The sequence below is a fragment of the Camponotus vicinus genome, unplaced genomic scaffold, assembly GCF_025532165.1.
Source record: "Camponotus vicinus isolate PSW18456_S1 unplaced genomic scaffold, iyCamVici1.0 SCAF_6, whole genome shotgun sequence".
NCBI lineage: Eukaryota > Metazoa > Arthropoda > Insecta > Hymenoptera > Formicidae > Camponotus > Camponotus vicinus.
This window is the reverse complement of record NW_028141978.1, coordinates 11855261-11869847: the sequence shown is the minus strand read 5'-3', so window position 1 is coordinate 11869847 and position 14587 is coordinate 11855261. Positions and strand designations below refer to the sequence as shown.

Below are 14587 nucleotides of genomic sequence, written 5' to 3'. Positions count from 1 at the left end.
TGATATAAAAATAATCGAGATGAGAGTGATCGCGTCTTGTGAGCGCCGCTTAATTCCATACAAAGGCAGGCATCCGATGAAAAGGAACCTGCCGTCGGGGCCCGCATCCTCCCCAGGCCCGAACCTAATTCATCTCGGAGCCCCGCAGGTCCTGCTATCACCTTGCCTGTCACTAATGCGACACTTCTGAGAATTTCAGAAACGACGCATCTGTCATCTGCAGCTTGCTACGTTCTCATTCGATATTCTCAACGTCCTTTTCTCAAATTGAAACAAGAAAATTTCTCGATATATTAGCAAATTTTAAAGTGGAAAATTACTTGAAATTTATAAATAATTTTTCAAATCAGCTCGAGATTTTTAACAATCCTTGAAAGGCTATGAATCTGTCTAAAATTTAATTTTTCTCATATCTTTTATATTAATAAAAAAACATTTATATATAAACATTATAATATATTATATATATTAATTGTATAGATGTATAAAATTATAATTTAAATTAAATTTTATTTATTTCTCTTTATTGTTGTAATGTATATATATATATATATATATATATATATATATATATATATATATATATATATAATATATATATATTATACATATTATTATACATATATTATATATATTATACATATATATATATATATATATATATATATATATATATATATATATATTTGAAATAAATTACATTATGTAAAGAAAAAATACTTTATTATTTCGCACACTTTTTCTTTCTAGTTTATATTATATAGATTAAATTTATTTTTATGCTCTACTTTTAAAATTGACGAAGTGAAACGTTTGCATCACATATGTTTTGCTATCTAGTTCCACTCCATAATCATGATTTTATAAAATTAGATCGCAACCATGAAGGACACGTTGTCAGTTATTAAAACCTGTCAAATCGAGTCATGTGTGAACGAGATATATAAAAATGATGAGAGTCTAAGAAAGTGAAGGAGCCATAAAGTATTTCTTAAGCCTTTCAAGGATAGCAAGCATATGTGTATCAACTAGTGCAAATGCTGGAATCTATATTTACGCAACTTTATATCCCGATATATAGAGAATTCCATCGACAAATAAATAAAATTTTATGCTGGTTATCAAATATACTGCGCTACCGACTAAAAGCCTATATAAATTCCAGTAAAAATTTTTTGCTTTCTTTTTCTATTACAGCAGATACATTTCATAACGGTCTAAAAAAAAAGGAGCACAATTTATATAATGCACATACAGTTGTGTAATAGAAATAGCACAAATTCAATTTCTTTCTTTCTCTCTTTGAAAACATTTTTCTCAACGTCTAAATATTTCTTTATATTTTTAATATTTAATTTCTTTATATTTCTTTATATTTTTAATATTTAATCTTAAATATCGTCGTAAATCAATTTAGTTTAATTCTTTAAAAAAAAAAAAGAGATTCTCAATTAAAATTTATTAAATTTAAATGAATAATATCTGTATATTGGTTGTCAATTTCGTTTTTTATAGATTTTCGAATTTTAATAAGAAAAACAAAGTATTTCTTATGTAATCATCTCCAGATTATCCTAATGAAACATACGGAAATCTTAAGACTTTGGAGAAATGACGCGCGCACAAAACAGTGTCACTATTGTCACGTCGATCTCGAAAAACGTGCTGGAGTGCGAAATTTCACCGGCAACGACAAAAACGATCTACCGAATGACCGACACGATTCCGCACGAGCGAGCTTACTGTTTTTTCAGCGAGGCGTGTGACGCTTCTTCCGATACTGCGACGGGATTCTTGCGATGTACGCTGGTCGATAGTACACCTGTGTACAATCATCACTTGAGAAATACCGTTGCGACCGCGCTGGCAACGATAACTACGAAAGCCGATGCATAAAAGCCTCTCAGGGACCAGACTAATCAACCCCATTTTTTGTAAATTTTTTTTATTTTTATTAGAGCATCCGATGTTGATGTTTTGATATTAAAATTAAGGATTATATACAAGAAGTGGAATTGATCAGTTTAGTTTCTGCAAGATTTCTCCGTTCGTTGCGCGAGATTATTTTTACGAAAATTAATTTCTCTTTCGGTAAATCTAACGCGATAATGCGAAATCTATGCTTTATCAATTTCGCATAGAAAAAAAAGTCACTCGTGATTCACGCTCGCAACCGCTCGAACTTTATCCGCATTTTTATTATCGCAACGTGCGCGATAGTTACGTATGATGTATTGCTGTTCTTAAGCTAATCGATAATTAGTTGGTTTCTCTGCGGTTTTTCTGCACGGAAAAACGAGTTAAACGAGTTGTAAAAATATTAAATAGACATGCCTAGTAAATGCGTCGTAAGTCATAAATAAATAGGAAAATATTTAATGACACGGAAAATCGTTTGATTGATTTTTCGCTAAAAATAGTCGCCCTCGAGATATCAAACACTTTAAATATCGTCAGATATGTATCCTTGGATGTACGATACATTTTTAGCCAACTATTTTATCGCAAGACTTTCTTGTCGATGTTAATAAATAAATCAAGAAAGTCGAGAAGAAATGTGAATCGATATGTTCCACATTTGTTTCTTAAACTTATGATCCAATATTTCCAAAATAGATATTTTAATTATAAGAAAAATGACGAAGTGTTTAAATGTAGGACGAATCACATAGAATCCGATCATTCTGATTATCTTTTACTAACAATTTAATAATTTATCTTTTTTTCGATTAATATACACGTATAAAAGAATTTATATATATAAGAATAATTTATATATATAAGAATTTATATGCGAAATAATGTTTTAAATTTAATGTTTTAATTTTAAAATTAATCCCTTTTTAATCTTCTCTCTTAAAAATCCTCAAAATTACGTTGATATTTTTAAATAATCAGTACAATCGATATGTGAGTCATCTAATGTATATCATTTCCATGTACCTCGTTCGTCTGTTTGCAGGGGGAAGGCACTTTGGCGGAGAGTTCTCTCAGGAGGTCCCCCGAAGTGCTCCTCGCGACCTCAGCCATACTTTCGGAATCGTCCGCGCCACGTGCCGAGTCGGAGATAACGCTTTCCTCGCCGCTGTCCTTTTCCTTCGCCCGCTGTTCGTGCTTGGAAAGCAACTCGCGCTGCTTCTGGAAGAACTCGGGCTCGCTGAAGCATTTCTCGAGGCTGGCTGCGCGTTGGAGGGTCGTCGGCGAGTTTGGGGTCGAGCGCGAGAACTCGAGCTCGTCCCTCAGTAAATTTTCCGCGCTCTTCTTGCATATTCGCGGTGGATCCTGATCGCGGAACGCCCTCCGTTGTCCTTTCGATACCTCGCACATTGCGCGCTAACCAGAGAACGTTCTTCGTCGAGAGGAAGTTACGCGACGCGCGTTCAACGTCATTTTACGCCAACATTTCTCCCCCGGACATATCTGAAAGAAATTCATAAATGTTTATCACACACATTAATTGATGAGGAGTCGCGTGACAAGCGCGAAATTTGTGCTTATTCGCTGATCTTAAAATTTTATCACATATGTACATTTTTTAAAAATATGTATATATTATATATTTAATAAATAAATTAAATATTATATATTAAATATTATATATTAATATATTATATATTAAATATTATTATATATTAAATATATTATATATTATATATTAAATATTATTATATATTAAATATATTATATATTATATATTAAATATTATATATTAAAAATATTATAAATTAACTAATATGTAGTTAATTTAATTTAGAGACAAAAATTTTCAGGACAAAAATCTATTTATAACTTTATCGTGTAATTGCATCGTGTATCCTAATACATATATGCGTATATATTTTACTTCTTCAATTACATGTCTTCCATATCGCATCAAATTATAAAATATGTAGATTTGTTTACTAAAAAAATTATGAAATGTGCATTATTATTTTGTTATTGATACTTTTTTTACAATAGCTAGATTTATTAATGTTGCTTTCGTACAATGCATGGCGGTAATCTTATCTCGAATCGTGCTCTCCTGCTGAACAAATCGACCCACATCTGTCAAATATCTTTCCCCATAACGAATGTCTCGATAATACGCGTCACACACAACTCGCTTATTTCTTGCGCGTGAAAACTTTCGGCGCAAATGAAAAGTAGCGGTCGGATTTGCGCTAAAACAATAGCTAGTCTCGAGATTAGGTTAGGTTAGGTTAGGAGCGTTATCACGCGCAGCAAAATAAATCGACGAGAGAAACGCGCATACGTCGAAAACATATACATACCTGTCGTTCGACGAGATCCTCGCGAGGATGAAAGAGAGCCGGCTACTCCGTCCGTCACCGCGACGCGACGCGCACAAACACCACCAGACGCGAGACTGGAGGGACGGCCACCCCGCGTGCGTCATGCGGAAGGACATCTGTTGCCCCTTGCCCGCGACACCCCTCGATGAGCGAGAGATGTCTATCCATCTCTCTCTCCCTCGCACGCGGGATCGTTACGCTCGCACCACGCACGCGTGACATACAGGGTCGCGCGTCAAACAGCGAGAGCCCCGGCGTCCTTGATGCCGATGTCAACACAAGTTGTATTTACCTGCCGGCAAAGAGATTATTATTTGTTATTATTTGGAAACGCGAAAAAATTTACCTTAAGATATATGTTTAAGGAAAAATATTAAAGGATAAAATTATTTTCGTGTGATCCTGTTGTAGGTCTATTTAATAAAATATTCCCGATTTAACGGACTATTAATTTTCTTTTTACCACGAAACTTTTATTTTAATAATATTACGCATGTGTGTCGCGCATAAAATTACTGATTTATATGAAGTATAGAGCAAGGATGCATCTCATGCGAAGAGGGCCTTCTGAAGATTATTTACGTCATTGATTCTCCCTCTTTCTTTCTCTCTGTCTCCTTCATCCCTTTCCCCCTCCCTTTCACTTTTCTACCTCCCTTTCCCTTTATTATTACTATCATCTCTCTCTCTCTCTCTCTTTTTCTCTTATTATTCTGTGCTATCTCCTTTCCTCCCTTTTAGTTACGCTTCGCCCTTTTCATTCTCTTATCTACCCAATTCACCCCCTCTCCCTTCCTCTCTGTCACTTTTCCTTTATTTATGCCTTTAGTTACGCCTTTCTTTCTCTTTCTCTGTACTAAGCTACCCACCTTCCTCATTAAAAAAAAATTGTGGGATACTCGTTGTGAATTATGCCGGGGGGTGAATAGACGAGACGACGATGACGACGTCGCGACGACGCCTGCTCATGCGTCAATCGATTCGCGACTTTCACCAAAGGAAGAATCCTTCGGCGCATTCCATCCTTTCGCGTTTTTATTAATCGCGAAAAACTCGTCTCTCATATTCGTTGATCTCGTTTTTTGGAAAATTGTAAAACAAAACCCCTCTGTCCATCTAGATATATAAATAAAATTATCTACTTATAGAAATTAGAACAATAACTTTTCGTCTTTTACATACGAATTCTAATAATAATAATCTTGCAAATTATCTATCATGTCTATCATACACATTTTCATTCTTTTTTTTGATATAATTTACATAATGATTTAATATGAATACAATGAATATTTCATTGTGTGAATTTAAATATTGCTTAAAGACAGTTTTTTTTTTAATTGTGTTAATAATCAAACACATAGCATAATGAATCATACGTTAATGATATTATAATATTCATTATTTAAATTCGAAAATCTAAAAATATCAGATTGACTTGAAATTACTATTATGCATCTATTTATAAGTTATATCAATCTCATTATATAAATTACTTTCTTATTTTATTGCAAATTCTTTTTCACGTTTATTTGTCTCTATTCAAAATTTATTTTAATATAATGAACAGATAAGTTATATGAATATACATATGAGTATACATCGCATTAATTTGGAATAAAAGAAAAAATAATGTAAATAATATTTTTTCGTAGATTAACTAGTGCTTTATTTTAATGTATATCTTTTCTTAATTTTGACAGTTTTAATGTTTTGTTAATATACATCGACATAATACATCGGATTTGATAGAATTGCTGCTTGTGGTTTTTGCTGTTTAATTTTAAAATCGATTTAAAATTATCTTTATATTATACTTATATCGATTAGTTATATTAAATATCGTTCTTTTCAATTTGTCCGTTTGATGACATTCTTTCAAATATGGTTTGTTGACAAGCTGATTAAATACGTATTCCACACAGCTATCTAATTTGTGTTCAGAAGAATCGATCTTCGTTTTTCTTGTAAGTATTTTGTTATGATATCTTTTTTCAATTTTTTAATGAGAATGTTGAAAGATATAAAAATCCTAAAGAATATAATAAAGAAAATTGTGTATGATATTATTCAACATATTTATAAAATCCTTTCCACAAGATTTTAAATATATTTTTGTTTGTTTACATATTATAGTTACAAACAGAAAAAAAAAAACGGAAATGTTGTACAATGAAAATCGCGAAAATAATTTTTATCTTATGATATTGCAATCTTTACGATTATATAACATAATTTCATTCTCCTTCCTACTTTTTTCGTAGGTTATCATGTCCGAAATCAGAAAAAATATTCAACAATATTTTGAATCAAAAGAAAAGTTGGACGAAGTAGCAAAAAAGATGGTGAATGGTGGAAATATACGTGACGCGGCAAAGCAGTACGGAATTATATATTCACATCTTAAACAAAAAGTCAACATTATGAGAAGATTATCAATGGATTTTAGATTAGAATGTGCGCTCGATAGGGCGGTACAAAATGTTTTGTGTGAAAAAGAAACTATAACTGAAGCCGCAATACATTATAAAATTGATCCCAAAATTTTAAGTAAACAAATTAATCAGCACAAAAAACTTGGAAGAAAAACGTACGTATATGCCGAACTTATAAGTGTTAATACAAAAATTTTCACGTATGACGAGGAGTTACTGTTACTCAAACGCTTGTCTGAAAAAACAAAAACAGAATCTTTGTCTTGTACTTGTCAAATTTGTGCAATGATATTACTGCTAAATCTAGCTTATGAATTTGCCCAAAAAGAAAATAAGCAATATCCTGCAGCATGGAATGATTATAAACGAGCAGATGTAAAATGGTTGATACATTTTGAAATGATACACGGCGTTAAACTTTCAATACTGTTCGATAATTCAAAAAAATGTAATAACAAAATGTAATAAAAAGAAAAATAATTTCAATCTTTAATGAGTAGACAATAATCTTGGTTATTATTTGATAAAAAAGACATTCTTGAAATATCAAATAAAATTTGTATGAAAGATATTTTAATCTATCACGAATTTTCAATTAATTGAATTGGTGTAAAGCAGACATTAAACATCCTATCTACTGTTTTTAGAAACAGTACATTAATAAATCTATAGAGTATAGACTGATCAGAAGCACATAATCCTTAAAGCATAAACATTTATAGAACCCTTCAATTCTATAAATACCTAGTACGTAAATTTATTTAAAATCAATTAATTGGTAATTCATGATATTTTAATGTTTTCAGTGAAAGAAAATTGTTAGAGAATAAGAAAAAGAGGAAAGATAAGAGATTTCTACCAGATATAATGAATTAAATCTTAAAATATAATATAAATTAACATTTTTGCAACCATTCCGTTTGTTAATATAAACAAAAAAACACTCTTTTCCTTGAAAGCACATGCAATCATTTCTAGTTAACGTTATAAAAAATTTCTAAAATGCAATATTAATATTGATAGTAAATATAATCATTTATAATTCATATGAAATAAGAGTATAAGATATGTATCCTGTATAGGGTAGAACGAATAGAAGTATAAATTAATTTGTAATTATAGTGATATAGAGACGAATTTCATATGATATTTAATTATTATTTTAAAAATTGTAAATAGAAAACGTAAAAATAGGAATTTATATATTTGTTAATATATTTATACATATTTGAAAATCTTTTATTGACTATGTTTCTCGAACTATTATGATTGTATATGATTGTAAAATATGTAACGTAATAAAAATATTATAAAATTGTTTAAAAAAAACAAAATTGTATAATTATTATTCGTATTATTCTCTCATGTTGTATATTATACATATTAATCTTGAAAATTGTATACATATATGTATATATACAATCTTTTAAAACTTTTTAATCATTTAATGGCACAACATAATGGCAAAAATGCAAATAATTCTTTTTAAATATAATTACTTAAATATAATTTCATCAATTTTCCTAAAAATTACATGTTTGAATTATATATACATGTATGAATATATATATTCTGTGAATAATATATATTTTATGTACATTTTATACATTAACATAATACTATATTTTTTTATTATTTATTTTATTCAATATTATTGAATAAATAAAATCTGTGGATTTTTTATAAAGCAATATTTTATATTAAATTATATTAAATTCATTAAATAGATTGCTGTGAGCTTAATAAATTGTTTAAAAAGAAGATTAATTCATAATTATTAAATAAATTATTGGTCTAAGTTTTATATAAACTTGTACAAATGAAAAGAAGATTATAATCTTTTCGAATTGTATATAGGGAAAATATGTGTCATCTAGAAACTAATTTTAAGGAATGTAAGATATATTTTTCTAACACTAGTGGGAGCCTTAAGCTTGACCGCTTGGTGACATTGTTTCAGTTGCTGTCTGTTTACGACTAAGTACGTGTCGCCGAGAAATCGTTATCCCGAAATTTGTCTTGATAAATCTATTTTGTAAGTATCTTTTATGTTAATTATATTTTTCTTTGATTTTTAAAATGTGTATGAATCATGAAAATATTTCCAAAAGTGTAAAAATTTCACTAATTAATTTATCATTTCTTCTGAATATCTGCTCCACATGTTTTTAATACTCGATTTCTCTATGCACTTGCACGTTGCACGTGCATTCCATTCAAGTTACTAGCAATTGTCTGTCAGAGCACTAGTCTGTCTAAGCAGTCGCTCCGAGGATGATCATTTAGTAACCAAAAGTTACTAGGCACCAGTACCGTATTGATACATTCCAACTAAATTCGATATACGAACGATTTCTATCTGAAAATTTTTTTCTGATTATTCATTTTTTAATATTTATATTTAGATACTCTTTCGATTGGAAGAAATAGTAATTACAAATGTTTTCATCAGTCATAACATTAAAAACCACATTACATATGCGAAAATTATATATAATTTATATTTATCTACTTAAAATGCGTGATATGAATCTAACAATAAGAAATATATTGTTTTTAAATATCAATTTTAACTTTTGACTAATATTATATATATATTTTTCCTATTATTAATCTTTTTAAAATCTTTTATACAAATATATAAATAAATCAAAATTTTATTAACTTTATGTAGATCTAAAAGATTATTTTAAAATAATTAAATATTATTTTATTTAAAAAAATATATATCTATATAAAAAATTTTGATTCACAAAATTTTCTTAATAATTGAACAATCATAAACAAAAAAATTGAATATTATAACATATAAGAGAATAAATCTTATCATATTTTCATTTTATAATATTGTAATCTTTTAGTATACGATATAATACACTTTCAATCTCGCTCATATCTGTACTTCAATCAATACATATTTCTATTTTCTTTCCGTAGGTCATTATAATGTCTAAAATCAGAGAACATATTATGTATTATCTTGAATTAAAGAAGAAGCTTGATATAGCAGCGGCACGTGTTGTGAATGAAAAAAGAAATTTAGAAAACACCGCAACGGATTACGGACTTCCACAAAAACTTCTTAAACAAAAGGTCGACATCTTGAGAAGATTAAACAACTATTTTGAGGAAACTCTTTTATACGACAATGCAATAAGAAGTGTTATGTATAATTACAAAACTCTTTCAGAAGCAGCAACATATTACAAACTTAACCCCGAAGATATTAAAAAAGAAATTGCTCAATACAACATATTACTAAGAAATAATAAAATCAAAGGACCGTACGAATATGACAAACCCTTAAACAAAGAGAGAATTTTTACATTTAAGGAGGAGCTATCGTTATTGGATGATTTGCGTAATTGGAAATACAAAAATCAATCATTGTGTACTTGCCTCATTTGTGCGATGGTACGACTAGTAAGTCTAGCTTACCAGTCTGCTCGAGAGAAAAATAAAAAATATCTTCCAGCGTGGGATATGTATCAGCAGGCGGATCAGCATTGGCTGGTAAATTTCGAAATGACGCATAGCAGTAGACTTTCACAATTATATCAATACGACACCGTACAAGAATTATACGAAACATGTAAGAATAAACAATTAGACGAAACATGTAAGAATAAACAATTACACAAAACATGTACGAATAAACAACCTTCGTCATTAGTATTATCGGATGAGAAAAATATATTCAAAAATATACCAAGTAATACCCACGTAATAACGAATTCATCCTCGCGTAAGAGAAAACATGGTTTTCCTAAGAAATTTAGTCAACTCAATCTTGATGAAGCGATCACGCAAACATCTCAGACAGCAACATCTACCATTTCACAAAATAATCAGGACACTTTAACAGATCGTGACAAAATAGCAAGTGGTAGTATTTTGCAAAAAGAAAATTCCGATTCATCGCAAGCTTATAATCAGAACACCAGCGAATTAAGAAACTTAAATGCTCCTATGGAACAAAAGTCAGAAGTAATGTTTGAAAAACAGACAGCATCTGCCAGTTTTGTAAATAATCAATTTCAGAATTGGTTGCCTACAAATCAATTTCAATTACTTGATTGCACAAATAAATATCAGGACACTTTAACAGATCGTGACAAAATAGCAAGTGGTAATATTTTGCACAAAAAAAATTCCGATTCATCGCAAACTTATAATCAGAACACCAGCGAATTAAGAAACTTAAATGCTCCTATGGAACAGAAGTCAAAAGTAATATTTGAAAAACAGACAGCATCTGCCAGTTTTGCAAGTAATCAATTTCAGAAGGACTTGCCTTCAAATCAATTTCAATTACTTGGTTGCACAAATAAATATCAGGACACTTTAACAGATCGTGACAAAATAGCAAGTGGTAATATTTTGCACAAAAAAAATTCCGATTCATCGCAAACTTATAATCAGAACACCAGCGAATTAAGAAACTTAAATGCTCCTATGGAACAGAAGTCAGAAGTAATATTTGAAAAACAGACAGCATCTGCCAGTTTTGCAAGTAATCAATTTCAAAATGACTTGCCTTCAAATCAATTTCAATTACTTGGTTGCACAAATAAATATCAGAACACTTTAACAGATCGTGACAAAATAGCAAGTGGTAATATTTTGCAAAAAGACAATTTCGATTCATCGCAAGCTTATAATCAGAATACCAGCGAATTAAAAAACTTAAATGCTCCTATGGAACAGAAGTCAGAAGTAATGTTTAAAGAACAGACAGCATTTGCCAGTTTTGCAACTAATCAATTTCAGAATAGCTTGCCTTCAAAGCAAAATCTCAATTACTTGATTCCACAAATAAATATCGAGAAATCAATTAATGACATTTCGAAAAAAAAAATTCAATCTATCGCAAACTTGCAATCATCAAAAGAAGAGTAAATTGTTGAAGACTTTTGAAATGATAGTCAAAAATAATTTTTAAAAAACTGATATCTGCTAATTTTATGTGTATTAATGTTCATAATGCTGTTTGAACTGTTTAACAAATGATCAAGATAGCAAATAATTTCAATATTTCGCAAAAAGAAGATTTTATCGCGAGCTTGCAATGTTGTTGAATCATTCAAACATAGCAAAAATTCAATAAAATGTGTGCGTTGAAAATGAAATAATCCTAAATATTACAATATTGTAGAATTTTACAGACTATAAACGATATACTTTCTGAACAAATATATACATACGATATATACATAATAACAAAATAAGAAAATATTCATTATATATATTCCATTTATAAATATCTATGTAAAAATGGTTTGTGGCATTTTTTTAATTATTTTAAACATTAATAAATAAAAAACAATACAACAAATTATATGCAATACAATAAGCTTTTTCCAAATTAATTTAAAAAATGGCATTTCGAATCTAAGAGCACAGATAAACATTTCTTATACTTTATAACTCTTAATCCGTTTCTGTATAACTAAAAAGATTCTTTCTATTCTTTGAAATTGCATATAATTATCAACGTTATAAAATATTGAATAATACTTAAATTGTATAACATAAGTAAATAAATGATTTATATTTCCATATTATATGATATTTCCATATTATATGATATTTCCATATTATATGATATTTCCATATTATATGATATTATTGAATCATAGTTTTTTAATTGCGATTCTTGTGACATTTAGATAAATTTTTACGATAAAGATTAATATTTTTAATCAGATGTAAGAAAAAATTCAATTTTATTAAATGTGTATGTAAGTTTAAAAATGTAAATCTATTAACCTTGATTTCAATAAATCTATAAAATGTTTAATATAATTAAAGTAAATTTAATAAAATTTCTCTATATTAATTGAAATATATATGTCTATTAAATTTAATTAATATATATTTATATTAATAATATATATATCTCTATCGCTTGTTCAAATGAAATATTTCCTTCGGTTATATTTGAAATAAACATGTAGGTAGTATTAACTATAAGATTTTTATTTTGATATTGTTATATCAAAAAAATTTTTATAATCTTTATAAGAAAAATATTCGAATATACTAAAATTCAGTATGAATTCAGTAGCCAATGAAGATACAAAATATGTTTTCTTTAAACGTGCAGGAAAAACACGTACCACCTAGGAAAACATACCATGTTGATAATTCTTCTATATGCGATTTGTTTACAATCTAAGTACGTGCTCTGTACTGTTTAATAGGTAATTATAAAAATTCGAATTTAGAATCTATAAATACTATTTAATATCTAATAAATATTTTTCTGTAATAATTATCTTCTAATTATCTTTAAAGTATTTTAAATAAAAGGTTCAAACATACTGAAATTATGTATATAATATTAAATATTATTCAGTATATTTACAAAATTTTGTTTTAAAAATCTTTAATCGTTTATTTTAAGTATCTTTGAACGTTTATAAATGCATGAACAAAGAATAAAACAAACATATCTATATCTAACATATATATATTGCCCACTATATATTCTTTATCTACTATAATATGCTTTCATAATTTCTTTCTTTCGCAGATTATCACAATGATTGCAATTAGAAAAAGAATTAAAAGACATATTGAATCAAGAAAGAAGCTCGATGCAGCAATGCATCTTGTTCTCAATTCTACTAAAAGTATATATGCCGCGGCAATGCTTAGCGGAATTAAACATACAATTCTTCAACGAAAAATCAACATCACAAATAAAATGGTAGCTTATTTCAAAGAGAAATCCGCATATGAAAACGCAGTACATATGATTCTAAACAAAACACGAACTATTATCAATTGTGAAGAGTACTACAAACTTGATCTCCCAAGACTAAATGAAGAAATTGATCAATACAAAAGATCCGGGACAGGACCTTACGAATATGACAAACCTATAAATCTCAATACAGAAGTTTTCACATTTAATGACGAGATATCATTATTGTTAAGATTACGTTGGTGGAAAAAAAAGTCTCTCTCGTCTTGCATTTGCCAAATTTGTGCAATGGAATATCTATTACGTCTAGCTTATCAATTCGCCCAAGAAAATAATAAATCATATCCCAAAGCGTGGGATACATATAAGCAAGCGGATGAAGAATGGTTGATTGATTTTGAAATGGCACATAGTAAGGAATTGTCAAGAATGTTTCCGCATAATGGCATATATAAAGAGTGTAAACGTGAAGAAGAGTCCTCGTTGTTTAATGAAAAATATGTTTTCGAGATGCCAAGTAATTTCAATGTTTTATATCCGAAATATTAATTCATTAGGAATGTTTAACGTTAATGTGAATACATGATATATCTCAAGAAGGAAGATCTATTATATTTTTTTAAAAATGACTACAGAATGACTGAATCAATTAACTCATAAACTTATACGAACTGAAATAAAGTAGATTAATAAATCCTAAAACAGTCACGAATTCTGCGAATGATTATAGAATAAAAGATTGTAAAATCTAACGACTTTTTTTGGATAAATATATTTAGGATTTATATTTTGTTGTTTATGCTTTTCTTTTTTATAAATATAAATCATTATGCTAAACTCTGTTGCATTTTAACATTTTCAGATAATATTTAAACACTGCGAGAAAAGATAAAATTATAATAAGTAAATAATTACACATGTACAATAAAAAAAAAAGATAGATAAAAAAATAAATTTCCAAATCACAAAATAGTAAATGGTTTTTTAAATTACTTCATGTTTCTGTATATGTAAGAATAAGATATTTTCAATTTTTATTATTGATTATATACCATTGCATACTTTCATGCAATAATCGAAGGGTATTTGCTTGTTTCGTATTAACTGTTGATACATTCATAAAATTATGTACGTGCCATTATATGCAA

General features: G+C 28.6%; 3 protein-coding genes across 6 annotated transcripts in view; 2 read left to right on the top strand and 1 right to left on the bottom strand.

The window, feature by feature from the left end:
- LOC145973534 (uncharacterized) overlaps positions 1–14587 on the bottom strand; it is a 55073-nt gene that overhangs the window by 38071 nt on the left and 2415 nt on the right. For all 3 annotated transcript variants that reach the window (XM_083103007.1, XM_083103005.1, XM_083103006.1), the window contains 2 exons: positions 4275–4587; positions 2944–3420 (listed from right to left, as the gene is read on the bottom strand). In XM_083103007.1, the coding sequence (XP_082959133.1) occupies positions 2944–3327 (384 nt within the window). In that variant the 5' untranslated portion in view covers positions 3328–3420; positions 4275–4587. The remainder of the gene's footprint in view (positions 1–2943; positions 3421–4274; positions 4588–14587) is intronic.
- Positions 8687–12265, top strand: LOC145972881 (uncharacterized). 2 transcript variants are annotated; one of them, XM_083101905.1, is made up of 2 exons: positions 8687–8765; positions 9668–12265. In XM_083101905.1, exon 2 carries the CDS (start codon positions 9677–9679, stop codon positions 11627–11629), a length of 1953 nt encoding a protein of 650 aa, XP_082958031.1. In that variant the 5' UTR covers positions 8687–8765; positions 9668–9676; the 3' UTR covers positions 11630–12265. The 2 variants fall into 2 exon arrangements, with proteins under 2 accessions (XP_082958031.1, XP_082958032.1); XM_083101906.1 differs by lacking the exon at positions 8687–8765 and having other exon boundaries at positions 9741–9823; positions 9921–12265.
- On the top strand, positions 12698–14347 carry LOC145973343 (uncharacterized). Its single transcript, XM_083102620.1, has 2 exons — positions 12698–12933; positions 13266–14347. Exon 2 carries the CDS (start codon positions 13275–13277, stop codon positions 13986–13988), a length of 714 nt encoding a protein of 237 aa, XP_082958746.1. The 5' UTR covers positions 12698–12933; positions 13266–13274; the 3' UTR covers positions 13989–14347.

What these genes read in the sequence shown, in the direction of transcription:
- LOC145972881 (XM_083101905.1), top strand. Translation starts at nt 9,677, where the DNA reads ATGTCTAAAATCAGAGAACATATTATGTATTATCTTGAATTAAAGAAG.
- LOC145973343 (XM_083102620.1), top strand. Translation starts at nt 13,275, where the DNA reads ATGATTGCAATTAGAAAAAGAATTAAAAGACATATTGAATCAAGAAAG.